The sequence below is a fragment of the Gymnoscopelus braueri genome, assembly GCF_963280865.1.
Source record: "Gymnoscopelus braueri genome assembly, chromosome: 8".
Lineage (NCBI taxonomy): Eukaryota > Metazoa > Chordata > Actinopteri > Myctophiformes > Myctophidae > Gymnoscopelus > Gymnoscopelus braueri.
In genome coordinates, this window is record NC_137609.1 from 7,640,784 (window position 1) to 7,663,641 (window position 22,858).

The window sequence follows — 22,858 nt, forward strand, 5'->3', positions numbered from 1 at the left end:
AGTGGTGGAAGAAGTACTCAGATATTTTACCTACTGTAATTAAAAGTAGCAATACCACAAAAAAAAATACTCTGTTACAAGTTAAAGGCCCGTGTTCAAAATGTTACTTGAGTAAAAGTACAAAAGTATTGGCATCAAAATATACTTCAAGTACCAAAAGTAAAAGTGCTAAAATGTTTGAAAATACTCCAGTAAAGTAAAAAAAGTACCTCAAAATTGTAGTACAGTACTTAGTTACCTTCCACCACTGTCTGTCTTGTCAGTCTGCCCGGTAAATAGGTCAGTGTGTTCCGAGTCAAGATTCACTCGCTGTCTGTCTGGGCTCTTCTCTGCATCGGCCATCTTTAGCCGTCTTCACAGAGGACCCCCCCCCCCAGCGCAGCCTATAAACCCAATATTTATTTAGTTTATCGGTTCTAACCTCCAGAGTTGGCTTCCTCCTTCACGTAATTCGACCTCCTTCCACCGATGCAGTTTTTTTATATAAAAGCTATAGAGCACCGAAGTCTGACGTAATTTACACATCCTTTGTTTGTCTACCTGGTTCGCGGTTTTCCACCCCCATTCTGAATCCCATAGACGTATTTAATATCGCGTCAAATAAGAACTGTGTTCCAAAAATAAACAAATGACCCCGGGGGTTTGACTCTTATGGATATGAATGAAGCATCAACTGACGGTGAGAAAACGCTAATGTTACGCTAATGCCGAATAAGTTAAATTTTCGCCAGAAACAGACTGTATCAAATATAAGTGTCTGACTATCATAAACGATACAGAACCATCTCCCTGACAATATCGCCGAGACAGTTTGTTTATTTTTGGACAACAATTCTTATATGAGACGATGATGACCCAATGTTATTCTCCATAGAGAAATTACTTTACGAACCTGGGGATGAACGAGTGACGTCAGGACTTCGGTGGTCTATAGTGTGACAGCATAGATAGAGAGAGGATGGGGGCACTCCCTTCAAATAATAACTCAGTCCTGCCGCAGACCCCCATCTCAAAATATGTTGTTCCAGGGACCCCCATGAAGCAAAGATTGCAGTTAAAAATGTTCACTTAAAACAAAAAAGAATATATATATCCAAAGATTTGCACAACTTTTCACGATTTCCCCCCAAAATAGCAGATCTACAAGCCCATAGCGTGGCACTCTATGGGCTTATATATCTGCTATTTTTGAATGGCCAAAGGAGGTGACTTCCTTCACGTAATTCGACCTCCTTCACCGACACAGTTTTTTATAAAAAGCTATAGTGTGACAGCATAGATAGATAGAGAGAGAATGGAGGCACTCCCTAACAAATAATAACTCAGTCCTGGAGGGTGTTTATTATTTCTCTCAAAACAAAATTAAAAGCATCGTTCTACATTCATTCACAGACAAAAAGCCCTTTTGGTGTCCATTACATTTTTAGAGACTGGTGGAATGCCATGTTGAAAGCTTTTAACACAATTATCCCACCATGTAGACAGAGAGGGATACGTTTTCCTTTACCCTGATGTCCTCACCCATATTTCAAAACTAGCTATTTGAAATCATGAGTCATTGAAAAAGGGGGGAATTATTTCTGCTTGCTTTGCTTTTATATCATTGTCTTTCTGTCTCAGGGCTAGGGCGAGTCCATGATTCTGCATCGGTGTTCTACTGTTTGCACACATTTCTGAACTGATGTGACATCAGCTACTGTATATTATGAAGACACATTTGCTACCGACTCCGAGTGGCTTTCTATTTTTTTGGGGGGCTTTTTTATGCCTTTATTAGAGAGGGATGGGGATAGTAGGTTGACAGGAAATGGGGAGAGAGATGGGGGGGTGACACGCAGCAAAGGTCGTCGGGAACGGGAGTCGAACCCGCGACACGCTGTCAGGCTGGCATTGCAGCCTAGGGTGCCTGGACCGACACGCTGCGGCCCAGGCCCGAGTGGCTTTCTAATAATATCCGTTAAACATGGGTACAGATTATCACCTGACAGTAAAAAAAATTTCATATTACAAATATTAAGAAATATATATATATTCAAAGATTTACACACATTTTCCAAGATTTTTCAAAAATAGCAGATCTACAAGCTCTTATATCAGCTATTTTTGAATAGCCAAAGTATAAAATAATGGTATTAAGTGGTTACACAGATGCGTTCCCGGTGTTTAAAGGGTTAACAGGCAGTCTGCAGTATGTCTAATGGTGGTGGACAGAGAGTATAGGATCTCAGTATAATGGTGGTGGACAGAGAGTAAAGGATCTCAGTATAATGGTGGTGGACAGAGAGTAAAGGATCTCAGTATGTCTAATGGTGGTGGACAGAGAGTAAAGGATCTCAGTATAATGGTGGTGGACAGAGAGTAAAGGATCTCAGTATAATGGTGGTGGACAGAGAGTATAGGATCTCAGTATGTCTAATGGTGGTGGACAGAGAAAGTATAGGATCTCAGCCCTTATACTGCTAGCTCTACTACTGCAGTGTTTTTCCACCATGAGGTGTTATATCATTCTGTTAGAGGCGGCTGGCTGGCTGAGGCTGTTACCGTAACATATCATGTTCTATAACTGTGTGCCTTAGCTGTGTCTCTTCTGGTGTATAGGTGTGTGTGCTCCATTCCGTTCCGTTGTCTTTACTACAGTGAGAGATTCCCCTCCGCTGTTAATAGCAGCTCCTGAAGTGAATGTTATTCACATCCTTAAATGTTAATTGACTCCATGGGAGAGGTTTTAATGGGCTGGTCTTTGATTCGTTTTGAGTCCATGAAAAAGCCTCGCTGCACCGCCGGTGACTCAAACCCCTATGTGTTCCCTTACTTTAAGCAATGCATTTTTTTTTTACTTACATTTTCTTTATTTAACTGAGCTTTTTTTACTCAACGCTGCATGTGATATAATAATAGTCTGGTGCGTGTCATGATAATAGGCGAAAATTCTGTGGAACATCCGCGACTACACGCCGCGACGTGCGCTGGTAGATCATCTATTTTTTGCCAATCGTAATTGGGGAAATATTTACTTTTGGGCTTTTATGCCTTTATGGACAGGACAGTAGGCTGACAGGAAATGGGGAGAGAGAGAGAGAGAGAGAGAGAGAGATGGGGAGTGACATGCAGCAAAGGCCGTCGGGATCGGGACTCGAACCCACGACGCGCCGTCAGGCTACATTGAGCCTAGGTGCCTGGACCGCTACGCCAGCGGCCAGGGCCACAGTTTTATATGTTTTTAATGTTATGTGCGGATAAAGACCCAGAGATGCAGTGTGACTCATGCTGCAAACTATACAGTAGCATAGTTTTGATGAGCAGAGGGAGGTGTTGTGTATGTGAGCCTCCCTGGGTGTCCTGTCAGCCACCTATTGATTTGGTTTCTCCTGCATTCGCTGGAGCTGATTGGTTTACTGCCGTCACACGTCCAGTCACTGTCATGTGGTGACACACTGACTGCTGGTCACAGAATGCAGTACCTAGTCTACACAGTGCTGTGTTCAAACTGGCAGATACAAAGATACAGTCTACCATTCATTTTCAATGGAAGCCACAGCGACATGAAGATACAGATATATAAATGCACCATTTTCAACGTTTGTAGCTCTGCTACAAAAGCTACAAAAGCTATAAAAGCTACAACATGCTACAAAAAAGTTGAGCTGGTTTCAACTTCAGCTACAAAGATACAAAGTTACAAACAGTATTGATTTTGTCGACTAAAACTATGACGAAAAATGTCCATCGACTACCTTTTTTCACTGACGAAAATCAAAATGAACTAAATCAAAATGAAATAAAAACTAACCTACGATGATTAAAACTAAGACTAAATATATTGACAAAAAAACTAGACTAAAATGTTAGTGAGGAAAGAGTGGAGAAGAGATCCAGTAGAACTAAAAGACAAGTCATTTTATGTTTGGTTGCGTTCGGGGTGTCACGCTCTGAAAATAGCAGATCTACAAGCTCACAACGCGTCGCAGCGCGATGCGTTGTGTGAGCTTGTAGATCGGCTATTTTCAGCATGCAACCAAGTGTAAAATCAGCCATTACGACGCCATCAAGGCACCGCCAAAATACATTTAGTTGACTAAATCAACTGTAGATTTAGTTGACTAAAACTAAAAACATTTCAGATGACTAAAATGTGACTAAAAACTAAATAAGAGAGACTTTTTCTTTTTCTTTGTGTACATATCACATTTCCAGGTGAGATTGGTACTGTTGGTCTGTTAAATTACTTTAATAACAATGAACTCATTTTCATAACGAAAGTATTTATAAGTTATCTGACTGAACTCACTTTAATAGCTAAATTATTCCAATGCCATCCACAAACAGATTAACCACAAGCCTAAAGCCGTCTCCGCTGAATTTGTTTCCAAAACTATCCCAATATATGGCTCAAAATATGGGTTGCTAAAAGAGTTTTCTTCAGCCGTTGCAGAGATCATAATTAGTAAGATGCAAGTATGTGAGTGATTCAGATCATTGCATCTTTTTTTTTTATCACAAAAAAATCAGGACGTTGTTACTTGAGATATCAGTGAATTAGGTGAACATGCAACCAAACTGGAAACTGAAAGGTTTACAAGAGATCTGACCATCTCACCCCGTGGTACAAGGGTACTATAATAACCTTGGTTGTGAACCCTACACTCCCTCATCCTTTCTACTACCTGATTGAACACATTTCAATCTCATGCATGACAAATGATTCAATTCCAGAGCACTTTCTATTAGTCTATTAGTCACTCATACCAAGTGGTATCCACTATATATCCACCGCGTATGAAGAGTTTTAATCATGTGCTTGCAGCACAGGATGTAGAACTCTGTATAGGTTGTAACCTCTGTATGTCCACCATTACATGACATGATGCATCTCAGATAAGACATGCAAACATAACCCACTGCCAACAGCACTGAATGGCACGAACCAACCGTATACCACACAATGTCACTCTGCAAAATCATTTGCTTAAACAAAATATATGCAGAACTCTCACTCTTTCAGAGTTCTTGCCTGCATAGTTTTTTTTTGCTGCATTGTGGCAAAGCTAGCTGTACCTTGGATGTTCCATTCAGAGCAAGGCCGCATTGACAGAACTTTGGTTGTTTTTTGGTGAGTCGATATCTCTGGGGTGCAGGCTGGCTTTGCAGAGGGACTCCGAAACTATCAATAAAAGTTATTGAGTAGCTGTGGAATAGAGGCCTGCCTGTCACGGAGCGTTTGGAGGGTTGTTAAACAGGGTTTAAAAGAGGAAACGGGAACATTGCATTAATGCCTCCTCCACTGTACACACCTAGAATGCTGTATTGTAGCCTCTCCCGCCCCCCCCCATGCCCTATAATAGTAGTCTAGACTTTATTTATGTAGCATTTTTCATACATGAGAATGCAGTTGAAAGTGCTGCACACAGTACTGAAAAGGAAAGAAAATAATAGATTCGGGGCAGTTCCCAGGTTTGTGTGCGTGTGCGTGTGTGTGTGTGCGTGTGTGTGTGTGCGTGTGTGTGTGTGTGTGTGTGTGTGCACGCGCGTGAATTTGAAGCAGGGCTTTGCCATATAACAACATTCTTGGGTAAATAAAGGTAAAAAGAAAAATAATAATAAAACAGATTAAAAATCAGCAAAGTGCTGTACAATAACAGTGCAAAAGAATAAATAACAAAAAACTAAAACTGTTTTATAAAATCTGTTTCATACAGTACAATAAAATCACCTCATAAGTCGATGATCTGTTGGTTCAGGATGTGCGGTCCAGATTGGGTTTGTCTGGCTTTCATTTTAATAGCTAACTAACTCATCACCACTGGAGAAAGGGGAAATGGTTTGGGAGGGGCGTGTGGGCTTTTAAATCATCACTGCTTTATGCTCCATCCTTTTATGAGCAATCCTTTATGGGAAAACAACAGCTTGTATAACGACACAGTACAGAAAAGAGGGCTATTTTATTCTCTTGAACCTTGGGGGAGAATCTCTATTCTGGGGCCTAGCTGTCATAATAGGCGAACGTTCGTCCAAAATAGCCGGCCGAGATAGATAGCCACAATGCGACGCCTTGTGAGCTTGTAGATCGGCTATTTTCGGCGAAGAGATTTGGAGTAGAGGGGGGAATGAAGGGGCCAAGCATATACTGTATAGACCCCTCAGGCAGTGGTGTAAAGTAACTAAGTACATTTATCAAGTACTGTACTTAAGTAAAGTTTTCTTTTACTCCACTACAATTATTTGAAAACTTTAGTTGCTAGTTACTTTGCGAATATAAATGATTACATTATAAAACATACATTAACCACTTCAGCCCTGAAAATAGCAGATCTACAAGCTCACAACGCTTAGTAGTACTTTAGTACTTTTACTTTTGGTACTTTAAGTACATTTTGATACCAATACTTTTGTGCTTTTACTCAAGTAAATTTTAAATTCCGGACTTTTACTTGTAACAGAGTACTTCTGCATTGCAGTATCCATACTTTTACTTAAGTAAAACATTTTGAGTACTTTTTTCCACCACTGCCCTCGGGGGAATACCGGTCAACAAAGTATATAGGGGTTTTATGTGGTTTAAAATTAGACGCCTACGTCAATTTCTCTCAGGGGCAACGTATAAGAGAGAGTGGTCTTTGTTCTGAAATGTAGGTCTTCACTCTGAGGGGCTGCTGGATGATGGCCCTGTTTTCTAGGACTGTTGGCTCCGTTGTGTCACGTGACGCGGGCTCGGCCCCTCAGGGCGAGGCTGAGAAATAAAGAAAGTGGGAATGGCTGTAATGGGAAGAGAGAGAGAGAGTAGGAGACGAGTGAGATGGGGGTCAGTGCGTTTCTAGGTGGGCCGCAGCACTCGAGACGAGAGACGAGTCTCGTGCGCTACGCTAGACATGGAACTTCCATCCAAATTATTTTTTTGTGTCTGGCTGCAGAGTTACCATAACCCATTAAATCCTCTGTCATTTTAAGATGTCTTTGGCTATAAAAAAAATAGCAGATCTACAAGCTCATAGATCTTGTAGATCTGATATTTTTTTTAAATCATGATTTATTTTTGAAAATCTTTACAAATGTCCTCTAAATCCTAACAGTTTTCTGAAAAACTTATGTTGCTATGATATCGGTGGTTCTCAAACTTTTTCATGTCAAGGACCCCCAAAATGATATGTATTTGGCCGCCGATCCCCATCAAAATATGTTGTTCCAGGGACCCCCAGAAGCAAAGATTTGAGAAAAATATACGTATTCAAAGATTTGCACAAAGGTTCAAGGTTTTTCGAGATTGTAGATCTGCTATTATTTTTGAACCCAAGGTATAAAAACAACGGTTATAGCTCAAATCGAAAATGACACACATGCGTTCCCGGATTGAAAGGGTTAAAAAAAAAACTTTAAAGGAGGAGTTCAGCCATTTTCAACCTCATTTTCATATAATTGGTCCTCACTGATGCTCGTTATAAGATAAGGCAGCATGTCTGTCTACTCTGTCTGCATATCTGTGCACAGTTCAGAAACCTGCCTACCAATGACATCATTGATTGATTGAATACAGTTTGCAAAAAGTACAGAGGTTCAGTTATACAATACTGCTAAGAGGATAACACAAAAAGCCTCGAGGGCTCGTTTCCTTTGTGGTCCTGTGTATTCAATTCATCAAGACGTGCAAAGACATAGTGTACAATACCATACAAGAGATCATCGATACTAGGAGCAGTAAAAAATATATTTACAGAAAAACAGTAAGCTATATAGAAACTACAGCCTGTTAGCATGCTGAAAAAATAGCAGATATACAAGCTCGCAGAGCATCCTTTCCTGCCGCGCTGCAAGCTTGTATATCTGCTATTTTTGAACATTTTCGAAAAATCTTGAAAGTGTTTGAAGAATTTTGTAGAATTTAGCATTTTTTTAACACAAATCTTCTCTTCTGGGGGTCCCTGGCACAAGACATTTTCAGATGGGATTTCCGCGGCTAAATGTATAGCAATTTATGGGTCCTTGGCATGAAAAGGGTTGAAAAGCACTGTCCTAGATTACACTGTCTCTATACATTATTACATTGCGTTTGCCTTGCTTACTGTAAATCACTCTGGATTCAGAGTGTCTGCTAAATGCCTAAATTGTACACAGAGTGAGTAGACAGAAATGGTGCCATCTTATAATCAACATTAGCAGTGGTGTAAAGTAACTAAGTACATTTACTCAAGTACTGTACTTAAGTCCAATTTTGAGGTATTTGTACTTTACTTGAATACTTTTACTTCTGCTCCACTACATCTCAGAAGCAATATTGTTTAGTTTTTTTACTCCACTACAATTATTTGAAAACTTTAGTTACTAGTTACTTTTACTAGTTATAATTCTGATTATTATTACAAAACATACATTAACCAATTGCCCTATACATTTCGGCCATTTGAAAATAGCCGATCTAAAAGCTCTTGTGAGCTTGTAGATCTGCTATTTTCTAAAAAAAAATAATAATATCTATAAATTTTGAAAACTTGAAATGGGACATTTCTGCATAATGGGTACTTTGACTTTTGGTACTTTAAATATATTTTGATGCCAATACTTTTGTACATTTACTCAAGTAAATTTTGAATATCGAACTTTTACATTGCAGTATTGATACTTTTACTTAAGTAAGAAATGTGAGTACCACTGAACATTAGTGAGGACCCATTACAGTACGTGAAACATTGAAAATGGGGTTGAAATGCTCCTTTAAAGACGTGTCCCATTGTTGTGATTAACAGAGAGGTTGATGTGAAACGTTTATTCTCCTCCGGCGGGCCTTCGTGGTTGCCGGTTTGCCATTTCACAGCTTCACAGAGAACCATCGGAGACATCAATAATACGCATGCCGCCGTATAGTGTAGTGTGGAGCTGCTGCTACGCCCGTTAGCCTGAGTGAGCGGCCGATAACCCACGCAGCATGAGAAAAACGCCCTGTCATCTCCGCTCATCCGCTACATTTGCATCCAGGTGTTTACAGAGGCCGGTCAATTTGCAGCACTTTGTATCCTCGGCTAAGCCTATTGTTCACAGTGCATCAGTTAACCCCTTCAGTCCGGGAAACGCATCTGTGTCATTTTAGATTTTAGCCTATAACCATTATTTTATACTTTAAGCTATTCAAAAATAGCAGATCTACAAGCTCATAGCGCGGCACCGAGTGCCGCGCTATGAGCTTGTAGATCTGCTATTTTCTTTTTTAATCGTGAAAATTATGTGCAAATCTTTGAATAAATATATTTTTCAAACAACATTTTTAACTCAAATCTTTGCTTCTGGGGGTCCCTGGAACAACACGTTTTCATGTCAAGGACCCCCGAAAATTATATGTATTTATCCGCGGACGACCCCCCCCAAGGCACCACCCCACCCCCCCAGGGGCAAAGATTTGAGTTAAAAATGTTCGCTTTAGAAATATAGCCTACTGTATATTCAAAGATTTGCACACATTTTCAAGAATTTCTTTCGAAAATAGCAGATCTACAAGTATAAAATACTTGCTGTCAAGTATAAAATATGACTAAAATCTAAAATGACAGAGATGTGTTCCCGGATTGAGTGGGTTAAAGCATCCATGCAGGTTCTACAGAAGCTTCACTTTGAAATACTTTGTTTGGAATATCCTTCCTACTTCCCACACAGTACTAACAGGGCTTCCTCATATCAGAAAAATAGGCAAATTTTGGGCAGGGGGTTTCCTACACTTTTTCAGACGTACAATAAATACATTCAGCATTTTATAATTATCAATGCCCTATAAATATCTTATCTCCGTATTTTAATTCATGTTTTTATGTAAATGAATGCCCTACTTCAGGGGTCTATATATCTATATCTATCTCTATATATCTATATCTCTATATCTATATCTCTATCTCTATCTCTATCTCTATATCTATATCTATCTCAGTGGTTCTCAAACTTTTTCTTTCTCAGGTAAGGACCCCCAAAATCATATATATTTGTCCACGGATCCCCCCATCTCAAAATATTTTGTTCCAGGGACCCCCAGAAGCAAATATTTGAGTTAAAAATGTATATATTCAAAGATGTGCACACATTCTCACGATTGTATTGTTTTTTTTTTTCAAAAACAGCAGATATACAAGCTCATAGATCTGCTATTTTTGTAAAGAAAACGTGAAAATGTGTGCAAATCTTTGAATATAGGCTATGTGTATATTTTTAAAGCGAACATTTTCAACTCTTTTGCTCCTGGGGGGTGGGGGGGTCCCTGGAACAAAATATTTCGAGATGGGAGGGTCCGCGGCTAAATACATATCATTTTCGGGGTCTTGCCTTGACATGAAAAGTTGTTGTTCCAGGGACCCCCCAGAAGCAAAGATTTTAGTTAAAAATGTTGTTTGAAAAAAAAATTGGATTCAAAGATTTGCACACATTTTCACGATTACAAAAGAAATAGCAGATATACAAGCTCATAGCGCGGCACTCGGTGCCGCGCTATGAGCTTGTATATCTGCTATTTTTGAATAGCCAAAGAAATCTAAAAGTGACACAGATACGTTCCCGGATTGAATGGTATTGAATGGGTTAACTTGCAGCATCATGATGGCTGTCAGGTTGCAGACCTGGCCAGACTGGGGCAGCTCAGCTATATCCTATCAATTATTTCCAGGACACACACTGCTTGTTATGCACAGAGCACCGTTTGATATGCCCTCTGATCGCCGCTGTCTCTCTCTCATATTACCCCCCGCGTCCTCTCAGGAGGAGCAAGGCTTTTTTCCTCATTCATTTGGCAACACACAGTGCTGCTGGAAGAAGAAGAACGAGAAGTACTCAAGATTTACCACCATGTAGAAATATATATACTCTGTTTACAAGTAAAAGTATCCCGTGTTCAGAATTAAACTTGAGTAAAAAAAAATACAAAAGTGCTATGGCATCGAAATAAAGCTCCAAAGTAAAAGCACTCATTTTGAATGCTCGATCTACAAGCTCATGATGCGTCGCCGTCGCGTTGCGATGCATTGGGAGATTGTAGATGTATTGTAGATTGTAGACATAAAATAGGCATTAATTGGGTAAAGTATGTTTTGTATTAACCCATTCGATTTCTTTGGCTATAACCCATTCGATTTCTTTGGCTATACAAAAATCGTGAAACTTTTTTTTTAGTTTATTTTTCAAAAAACTGTTAGGATTTAGAAAACATTTTTAAGAATCGCCTCAGGTCTTAAAGGGTTAAGAATCTATATCTGCTAATCTAGCAACTTAAACTTAAGTTTTCAAATAATTGTAGCGGAGTAAAAAGTGCAATATTTGCCACTGGGATCTAGTCGAGTAGAAGTGTTACGTATTGAAACGCAAAATTAAAGTAGAGGTACCTCAAAATTGTACTCAAGTAGAATACTTGAGTAGATGTACTTAGTTTAATTTCCACCACTGTACTGAAACTGGAGAGCAGTCAATCTGTAACATTCACTGGCCGAGGGACATGCAGTACTTTCCTCTGTGAAACTTTCTCTCAGCTGAATTTCACTGCATTCTAATGTGGGCCAACAAGCAGGGCATCTTAAATTGCCAACAGATTTGTATTCCTTAAGTTTGGTTGCATTTTCTCTTTGGTTAAAGCAATGGTCAGAAACTGTGTGTTGGATCATTTCACTGTTGACAAAACGCTAACAGTGTCACCACCATCTCCTTCCCTGATGTGTACTACTTACCATATTGTTGAATAAAATGACATTTAAACCTGTAATTTAAAATCTGCCTGGTAGACTATGTTGAGACAATATCGGTTCTGACCCAATTGCCACCCTAGGCAAGCTTTCTCGGGTGCAAACAACCCCCCCTAGATTAGCTAACAAAATTTAGCACGCATTTCTCACCTTCTTTCCTATAAACTGCAGCACTCATGGTGGTTTATTATTTGGTAGCATTTTGTAGTGTGTGACTGACTGGTTTGACTTGCATTAACTGTTCAACAATAGGGGAGAGCGGAGGTGAGCTGCAAGTGTCGTCAGTTTAATAGCCGCAATTATTTTTGCATAATCGTCATAATCGTTTCTATGTTGAAACATTTTCACACATTTTCAAATATAAAAATAGCAGAAATATCAGATATACAAGCTTGCTTCGTTGCAAGCTTGTAGATCAGCTATTTCTGCTATTTTTACATGTATAAAATTATTAAATATGTCAATAATCTCTTTGTATATTATATATATTCAGTTATTTGTCATTATCTTCCCTGTGCAATTTTTTATTATGAAGCCTAAAAGGCAAACAGAAATTACATTTTTATTCCAATGTTCCAATGTTCGATGCCAAACACACAATTACGCTAATCGCAATTAACTGAGGGTCAGCACATTCCCTGCCATTGACGGAGATCTCCGTCATTTAAAAAAAAAAAAATAAAGAAATAAAGATTTACTCCTCCATTCACTTCCTGGTTAAAGTATTTGGGAAATATTCTGTATCGCAGCTCATGTGTTACTATGTATTTTTGGCGAAACATGCAATTTTCAACTGGGTATAACAAGCGAACGGGAGGTCGCAATGAATTTTTTTCTTCTTCACAGAAGCACAGTGAAACCCTCCGTGATTAGCAACCATCAGGGGATCGATCATACTGGAGATAGATATTCTGTGGTTCTTGAAAGATTAGTCAGAATGCTTAAAAATGCTGGCAGAAACTACAGCCTGTTTTAGAAAACCCCTGGCAGTGAATGTGTTAATGGTCAACTTAAATGTGTAATGGTGACAGCCCCAAAACGTGTCTCTCTCTTCTGTCCCTCTCGTCTCGTCTCTCTCTCTTCCACACAGGACACTGTGAGTGCCGTTAAAGATGTCTGATAGTGTCGATATCGAAGAGAAACCGCCTGCCCCGCCCTTGAGAATGAACAGTAGTTCCCGAGACTCTCTATCAGTGAATCACGCCTCCAAACCGCTTCCAATGGCTCCCGAAGAGAAGAACAAGAAGGCCCGCCTCCGCTCCATCTTCCCTGGGGGAGACAAGAGTGAGTACACCACTTTATTACAGGCTCATGGCCCACAGGGTAGAACAATACATCACAATTAAAAAGAGGGGAATAAAAAGATAGAGAATACACATACTAATGTGATGTCTAAAATTCCATATGATGGCTGCTTTTATCCTATAACTGCCTGATAGCAGTGGTTCTATCAACCGTCTTTTTATTTCAAGCACCCCCAGTTTGATATGCATTAGTCCGAGGACCCCCCATTTGATATGATTTTTTATCTCTAGGACGCCAATCTATACTGTAAAATCCTCAGAGGGTGTACAACACTCTCAGTGTTACTGTACAGACCAGTATAAGGGTCCATTTGGTTTCTAACTATTAATCATGTGGGGACCCCCTGGAATGCCCTCAAGGACCCCTGGACTGGAGGTCTCCCGGATCTCACATCGAGAACCATGTGCCTTATAGTACGGAGGGCTTAGCAGTGGCGGAGCTTGCCTTTCCAGCATAAGGGGCACATAAAAGAATTACACCCAACCATGATATAGTCTAGGGTCCATTTACGAATATAGAAACGCAAAAAAAGCCCACGCACATCCACTCACACTAAGTACTGCACCAGGTGCCGGGCAGAGGTCAGAATCCCAAAACAATAAAGTCTGCCTCTTCATCAAGCAATTTAGCAAAATAAGCATAGTGATAATGCAGCAGAAAACAGTAACCATAATGCAATAGGAAAGTAGTGTAAACTGTAATGGGGGGGGGGGGGGGGGTCATATTTATAACAACACAATCAAATGGTCTCGGTCAAATCCACACCGCACCAAGCCTACAGATACATTTTTGCAAACTGATCAGGAGGCCTAACTTTATCCAGATCAAACTGTGAGAGATGCTCCTCTGAGCTCAGAGCAGCTCCCAGCCTCCCTGCTTGATGAGCAGAAGCAAGCCTGATATCTACCCCCCTGGACCTGGTCAAGGGGGAATTCCCCTTTAGGCTAGTGGATAAGATGTTGGCTTTCCACGCAGGAGGACCCTGGTTTGAATCCTGGGCGCTAGTACATATGCTCTTTTTTTTCCACACCCTCCAGCCTTCCATTGGACTTCCAGTCTGTAGTAATCTGTAGTAGTCTGTTTGGTGGAGAGCTACCGTTAAGTCCTGAATCTGTTACAGTATATGCATTCCCTGAGACGGCCCTTAACCCTGGTAGGGACACCACCTCGCTTCAACCCTTATATGAACACACTTTATGCTCCATTCAGCATGGTGCATCAATAAGACATGTTTAATCATGTATATAGGCTAAGCGTGTGACCCATATATCACCCATATATATATGTATTCCTCTCTCTGCTCCTCTCCCATGCAGCGAACAAGAAGAAGGAGAAGGAACGGCCTGAGATCTCCCTTCCCTCAGACTTTGAACACACCATCCACGTGGGCTTCGACGCTGTGACAGGAGAATTTACAGTGAGTAGATGTTTACACACACAACGTATAACTGTCCACTCTACGTGCACCGTACAATACAGTGGTGGAAAAAGTGCTCAAATGTTTTACTTAAAGTTGTACAATGCAAATTCACAACTAACGATTTTTAGCAACCTCTGCTGGTCACTACCGTCACTGCATACAATTTCCATAGTCCTCGATTACCCAGAATTCCATTCGTTTTCACCGGAAGCCGGAAGCGTTTCAAAAAGCGATCTTTTAATTGTTTTATACTATCTACGGATCGTTTCTCTTAGCCAGTGGAGCATTAGTTACCATGAGCTGTGCTTTCTTTTTCTGTTCTTTTTCGATCTTCTAATCCTACATTCTCTTAAAATCAGCGTGAGGTTCCTTTTTGTTATTAGCGCGATAGTTCCTGGCCAAACAGGAAACCGTTGCGGTAGTTCCTGGCCAAACAGGAAACCAGTGCATTTCCACCTCCGTTTTCCGGCCAGATGACGTCATTTCCCCGGGAAAGTCCCCCCAGTCCACGTTCAATATAAAATATATAAATAAAAGGCTTCCGGGGGTGAAATTCATGGAGTGGGTGTTGTGAAACTTTTGCCACTCACAAAAGATATACAATTTAACTTTAGTTTTGTTGAAAACGTTACCTAGTATGCCTTTAAGTAAAAGTATCAATACTGCTATGTAGAAGTACTCTGTTACAAGTAATAGTCCGGAGTAAAACATTTACTTGAGTAAAAGTACAAAAGTGTTGGTATCAAAATGTACTTAAAGTACCAAAAGTAAAAGTACTAAAATGTTTGAAAATAGCAGATCTACAAGCTCACAACGCATCGTGATGCAACGCGTTGTGAGCTTGTAGATCGTCTATTTTCATATAGCCGAGGTATAAATTGGGGCTAAAGTGGTTAATGTATGTTCTATAACGTAATAATTCTAATAAATCTGCAAAGTAACTAGCAACTAAAGTTTTCAAATAATTGTAGTGGAGTAAAAGCACAATATTTGCCTCTGAGATGTAGTGGAGTAGAAGTAAAAGTATCTAGACAATTGGAAATACTCTCACTCTCTCTCTCTCTCTCTCTCTCTCTCTCTCTCTCTCTCTCTCTCTCTCTCTCTCTCTCTCTCTCTCTCTCTCTCACGGATCGAGCGCCAGTTTGTCGTCACACACAACAGAAACCATTGCTGAACAACACTGTGACGTCAGGCGTGTCCACATATGGGCATATTTGTCCAGACACACTCACTCACAGAAAACACAGAGTAGATGTAGCCTGGTTACTGTAATGACACAATAAGATGATGCTAATAAGATGGTAGATTTCGCTCCAGGCATAAATAACACAATACGTTTTTCTAAATTACAGCACAGAAGGTGCGAAACGAATGAGAAATTTATTTCAGTTTTTTCGCTCAAATCTGCACTTCTGATTAGAGCGATTTGCATATTTCCTTCCTGAGCGGAATGCAAATTGCCGTTAAGATAAATAGCGACTGGGTCTGGAGCTAAACTGCTCTCCAAAGCCCATGTTCATTACAGAATCATTTGGCACACAGACAGTGTGATGATAACTGTCAGAGGATCGGGGCGGCTTTTCTGGCCTGAGGACACATTTTCTGGCTCTGTCATGTCTGTGATAACACTGTTCACTGAAATATAACCCATTTTCAGACCGGGAAATTATCTGTGTCACTTTTAGATTTATTTGGCTTTTCAAAAATAGCAGATATACAAGCTCATAGCTTGTATATATAGCTCATAGCTATGAGCTTGTAGATCTACTATTTTAGAAAAATCGTGAAAATGTGTGGAGTAGAAGTATTGCAAATTGGAAATACTCCAGTAAAGTGAAAGTACCTCAACATTTTAGTACAGTACAAGTACAGTACTTGAGTAAATGTACTTAGTTACTTTCCACCACTGGTCATTAGACTGTTCTAGTCCACAGGAAACAGAGGCGATCGTTCTTACACGAGTGGGGATTCGGGCGAGAGAATTCAGAGCACGCGGCGTATGCTTCCAATTAAAGCGTGTCGGCCCTGTGTCAATAAGAGTTTAAACAAATAACGTATCCCTCCTCCCACACCCCGTATATAATAACACACATAATCTCATGTAAGACACAAGTATGTAGGCGCCAAAGAAATGATAAAATAAGTGCTTATGGAGGTTATAGGAGACATGTGGTTCGTATCATATACAAGATCTACTGGTCGTCCTCGCAGGCTAACAGCAGTGCTGACTTATCATAATATAATAACAATCATCTCTAAGAATAACATAACCCAGTTTTTTAATAATGGAGCGAGCGAGCGAGCGAGCGGGGCAACCCGTCCCGTTGCTTCTCTTGATGCGTTCTATAGTGACACAGATAAAGGGACAGCAGAGTGCAGTGAAGGAGGTCGGCTTTGGGAAGAACCCGCCCTGGGGGCAAAAGCAGGGACTAAATGTAGGTCTTCTTAGCAAGCAGCCAGGCTGGAAAGTAACTCATTACAAGTACTCTCATTACTCGTTAGCAGTGGTGTAAAGTAACTAAGTACATTTACTCAAGTACTGTACTTAAGTACAATTTTGAGGCACTTTTACTTTACTGGAGTATTTCCAATTGTCAATACTTAAGTCATGACTCTGAGGAAGGTCGAAAGACCGAAACGTCAGTCTGTTTTACTTGCACCGAAATAAATTAAAGGCCTAAACTGTCCGTGTTGCTCCAGCGTTCTCTCTTCTGTATCTATTGTCCCTACCCCTGTGACGCACCGGACTGGCCGTTTAAGGCTGAGGCGCAACGGTAGAATCCCTTTGTCAATACTTGTACTTCTACTCCACTACATCTCAGAGGCAAATATTGTACTTTTACTCCACTACAATTATTTGAAAACTTTAGTTACTAGTTACTTTGCAGATATAAATTATTACATTATAAAACATACATTAACCACTTTAGCCCTATTTTATACATAGGCTATTTGAAAGTAGCAGATCTACAAGCTCACAACACGACGCGTTGTGAGCTTGTAGATCGGCTATTTTCAAACATTTCAGTACTTTTACTTTTGGTACTTTAAGTACATTTTAATACCAATACCTTTGTACTTTTACTCAAGTAAATTTGGAATTCCGGACTTTTACTTGTAACGTAGTACTTCTACATTGCAGTATCGATACTTTTACTTAAGTAAAACATTTGATTACTATTTCCACCACTGCTCGTTAGCCTCTCATAGCGTCATGTTTTGGCCAAATTGTGAACAAATGCTGATTCACCGTGCATCATTGCCTGCGAACTCAGAATGCTTGTTACATTCCAAAATCACTATCTGCTTAAAGTCGACTTAAGCAGATAGTGATTTTGGAATGTAACAAGCATTCTGAATAATGCCCGGCGAATCAGCAGTTCATTTCATTTCATCCCTTTATTTATTCTCGAAAGAAATTGAGTTTGCCCTCATTTGCAGTTCTGCATTTGCAGATAAATATGACTTAGGCTAAATGTTTTTCTCATAATTGCCTAAGTCAAAGAGATGACTTAGGCAGATAGTGTTATCCCTTCTTTTCTAAATACCTTAAAATATGACTCACAGTAGGCAATTATGATACAGTATGAGGCCAACGTACTGTAACCGCTTATTTATGTATTTATTATGTTTAGTTTAGTTTATTAGCACATTGTAATGTAGAATAGAAACAATACATATCAAAAGAAAACAAGTTATTGTGTAAGAAAAGGAAGAAGCCAGCAGCACGACACTCTGTGCCGTGCTATGAGCTTGTATATCTGCTATTTTTTTAATAGCCAAAGTATAACATAATGGTTTAAGTGGTTACGCAGATGCGTTCCCGGTTTTAATGGGTTAACATAAAGTAACCGTTATACATTACAGTCTTCAAAAAGAGCTTCTGTTTACTTGAGTCGTGCTTTCACTCTAACGACATGTAAGTCTATTAACAGTACAGCTGTGTTATCAGCTCCAGCATCAGTAAGGCTTCACGAGGACAAGGCTACGAGAATAGCAACACACACACACACACACACACACACACACACACACACACACACACACACACACACACACACACACACACACACACACACACACACACACACACACACACACACACAGACATGAATGCAGTTCTACCAGTTATGGAGTCGGAAGCAACGTCATCATTTTGACCTCAAACCACATAAGCCCTATACATGCTTTATCAAACGACGGATAGCGAACAATAGCTGAACAAGCCTCTCCATGCGTTGCAGCCAGGCCTGGAATCTCATGTTTTAGTGGCAAGGCCACTTTGGCGCCTTTGGTGTAGTCATGTTTTTTGAGAGCACGAAGGTCAAATGCCAGAGCAGCAAGGCCATCAAATAAAGTGACGATTGTTATGAATTGAATTTAAGGGTTAAGAATGATTTCATTTTAAATACACAGTATAATTATCAGTAAAATAAGTAAATAAATACAGTTTTTCATTATCTCAGAATTCAAAATCTCAACAAGACACTGGAATCTAAAGGCAACTCCGCACCAAACAGACTCGTCCAGACTATTGCAGACTACTCCAGACTGCAACAGACTGGTATTCGGTTGGCAAAAGTTGCCATTTAAGTCTGTCAGCCGACTGGCCATTCATGTGCTAATTTGACTTTTAGCGTGCCAGCGTTGCCAGGTCTGCTTATTATAAGCGACTTTGGGCTTGTTTCCCTGCAAAGCCACTTAGGGATGTTCCCAGCGTTTTTTCTTCACTGACGTGCAGTGGTGTAAAGTAACTAGTACATTTACTCAAGTACTGTACTTAAGTACAATTTTGAGGTACTTTTACTTTACTGGAGTATTTCCAATTGTCTATACTTGTACTCCACAACAATTATTTGAAATGTTTAGTTACTAGTTACTTTGCAGATATAAATCATTATGAAACATACATTAACCACTTTAGCCCTATTTTATACCTATAAGCTATTTGAAAATAGCAGATCTACAAGCTCACAACGTGTTGCGATGCACGCGTTCTGAGCTTGTAGATCTGCTATTTTCAAACATTTTTGTACTTTTACTTTTGGTACTTTAAGTACATTTTTATACCAATACTTTAGTACTTTTACTCAAGTAAATGTTGAATTCCGGACTTTTACTTGTAACAGACTCAGAGTACATCTATTGCATTCAAGCCTGGAATTTCGTCATTTTAGGGGCAAGGCCACTTGGCCTTTGGTGTTGTAATTTTTTGGAGGGCACAAAGGCCCTGCCCGGCCTTCCTGCCAGGGCAGGAAGGCCATCCAAAAAAATAATAAAGATTTTTAAGTCCAAAAATGATTTTTAAGTCCACGGAAATAATGCATTTAACTTGAAGGTTAAGGATGATTGTATTTTAATATATTATAAGAATAGTATAACTATCTGTGAAATATTACCCATTTATTTCACAAAATAATGTGTTGGCAAATGACCAATATTTAGTTATATAGGTCTCAATATGTCACATTCAGCCCTGGACTTCACTGACTGAAGTAGCGGTCACATTAATCACATTAGATTCACAGAATGTATTTTACCCACAAGTTATTTTCATTCAAATGAAATGTGAATGAACTTGCACTAATAATGACTTTAGTTGATTTTTCACTCTTTAAAATATAGTATTTCTTAATTATTAATAATTACAGCTTGTAGATTGGCTATTTTCACGATTTTAAATTGTTTTTAAATAATAATAAAAAAGGAACATACAAGATTTCCACCCGACAGCCATAATATATAGCCAATATATGGTTCTGTATCAGTATATGAGTCCGTTTTTGAAGATTTCATTCTAATTGGCTACTAGCCTGAATATGAATTTCATGAGCCTGGGTAGGTCACCCTGGCTTGGCGGAGATATGCCCTGTAGCACACTCCGCACAGCAGCAGCAGCAGCAGCAGGTGAAAGCAATTCACTTAATTGCTCGTTCTCTCTCCCTCTTTCCGTCTCCTCAATCTCTCGCTCGCTCTTTCTCTCTCAATCTTTCACTCTCCCTTTTTTCTCTCCCTCTGTCTCTCCCTCTTTCTTTCTTTCCTTCTCTCTCTGCCGCTTTTTACCTCCCTCTTTCTCCCTCCCTCCGTTTCTCTCTCCGTCTCTCTCCCTTTCTTTCTCCCTCCCGCTTTCTCTGTTCCTCTCTCTCCCTCGCTCCTGGTATCTCCCTCTCTCTCACCCACTTTCTCTCTGTCTTCCTCCCCTCTCTCTTTCTCTTTCTCTCCCCTCCTCTCTCTCTTTCCCTCTCTCTCTCTCTTTCTCCCCCCTCTTTCTCTCCCCCTCTACCACTCTTCCTCTGTCACTATCTCCCTGCTTTACGAGCCTATTCATGCAATGCTTGAACTCCCACTCAGAAGGACATGTTTACATACTTGCGCATTACATATTTATACATAAACACGGATGCATGTGACTCCGTCACTGGACAAATTTACACACCTGCTCCCAATCACCACAGCGCAAAAGTAGGGCAAATCAATCAATCTCTCTCTCTCTGGGAGCAACAACAAGAAACAGTGAATGTAGGTTTTCATAGACATGGTCGCTTGTTTCTCTCACATAATCTGGCAACACCGACAGCCCTCTGTTGTCACTGCCACTGCGCTACCAGTCGGCTAAAAAGCTGAACATGTTCGGTCGGCTCTGGGTCGGCCGAAAAGGTCCCGACGGACCCCCCGACGGACCCCTAACCGACTGGCCGACGCTTCCCGAAGCCAATTCGGCCCAAAATCGGGCCGACTCAGATTGGTCTGGAGAGGGCTTAAAAGAACATAATTTTACAGAAAAGAAGCAAAGGAGAAAACGGTGAAATAAAAAAAAGCCTTATCCCTCATGCCTAATCTTAGTGGCATTTGTTTATTATTCTAAAATAGTTAAAATAGCTGATCTACTAGCTCACAACGTGTCAATGTAGATCAGCTATTTTCACTATTTTAAAATGTGTTCAAAATAATACAAAAAAAGGCCTAATAAGATAAGGCGAGATATTGTAGGGCCCAAAACGGCGTCGATGGCCTCCATGAAATTCCTGCCCTGGTTGCAGCTCAACGCATTTTTTTATTTGGAACGAAGTAGATTTTTCACCGCGAATAAAATCATCAGCCTGTAGACATTTATTTGTCTGGCTCCTGGTGTGTAAAGACCTTTATTGTGGTTAAACGTTTGACCTCTCTCTCTCTCCCCCCCCCCCAGGGCATACCAGAGCAGTGGGCTCGCCTCCTCCAGACCTCCAACATCACTAAGCTGGAACAGAAGAAGAACCCTCAGGCCGTTCTAGACGTGCTGAAGTTCTACGACTCTAAAGAGACCAACCAGAACCAGAAGTACATGAGCTTCACTTCAGGAGGTGCGTAGTGCTGTATAACACACTGCTACAGTAGGTGGCTTGACTCTATTACTATGTATAGGGGAGACATTGAGTTTCATCCTGGCATTTGCCAAGGCACCAAGGCCAATCACAGCGCATGAGACTCTTGGGTAATGAAGTCAAAGACGTCGGCTGCCATGTTATTTGTGTCCAAAGTGGCCACTGAGTTTGACCCCAAACTACATAGTGCTGCTTTAACATATATTTTACATATCCTTGATGTCGGGTGGAAACCTCATTATGTCCGAAACCTTTCAGGATTCAAATTCCAATGGTAGCAAAAATAGCCAATGCGATGCGTTTTGAGCTTTTAGATCGGCTATTTTCTTTTGTAAGACACTGTAGTACGCCGATGAATTTACAGAAGAAAACATAAAAAGTTAAAATATGATATGAGATAAGAGGTTTTTGCCCGACAGCATAATATAATATATAATATATATAATATAAAACCAAAAGTACATGAGCTTCTCTTCAGGAGGTACGTACTGTACAGTACTGCGCTGTATGAAACATCTGCATACAGTCATCTGAGATGACACAAAATGTGCAATATGTACAGTCCCATTTAAAAATGAAATCGTGCCACTCGTGTTTCATTTCAAAATATTGTTTCCTGATAAAATCCCATTCCTGGGGTTACTTTAGGTAAAGTTTAATAATATATATATTAATTGAATTTAAATCAAAAATTGTGATGTGTACAGTAAAGCAGTTTAGTGATTCTCAACCTTTTTAATTCCAAGGACCCCCAGTTTGATCAAATAAAATTAAAATATCTGGGACCCCAATTAACACTGTAAAATCCTCAGTGTTAATTGAAGTTACAGACCTGTAAGGGCTCATTTGGTTCCATTTGTACACTCTCAGAGTTAAGGACCCGTAAGGGTCCATTTTGGTTCCAATACTATCAATCATTTAGCTGGGGATCCCCTGGAACCCCCTCAAGGACCTTTGGGGCCCCTGAACCCACTGCTGTAAAAAAAATAAAAATAACACCCTTCATTTATGTATCTATTGATATGTATATGCCGTAGATGCTGTTTCTATAAGAAAACCTTCTCTTTCCATTT

The 22,858-nt window shown here is 40.0% G+C and overlaps 1 protein-coding gene across 1 annotated transcript in view; it reads left to right on the forward strand.

Moving 5' to 3' along the window:
- The window catches only part of LOC308090008 (serine/threonine-protein kinase PAK 3-like), an 87,296-nt gene that overhangs the window by 20,105 nt on the left and 44,333 nt on the right, over positions 1-22,858 (forward strand). Inside the window, 3 exon segments of the mRNA XM_080435035.1 lie at positions 12,787-12,980; positions 14,318-14,418; positions 21,611-21,764. Coding sequence (XP_080291161.1) covers positions 12,809-12,980; positions 14,318-14,418; positions 21,611-21,764 — 427 coding nt within the window. The 5' untranslated portion in view covers positions 12,787-12,808.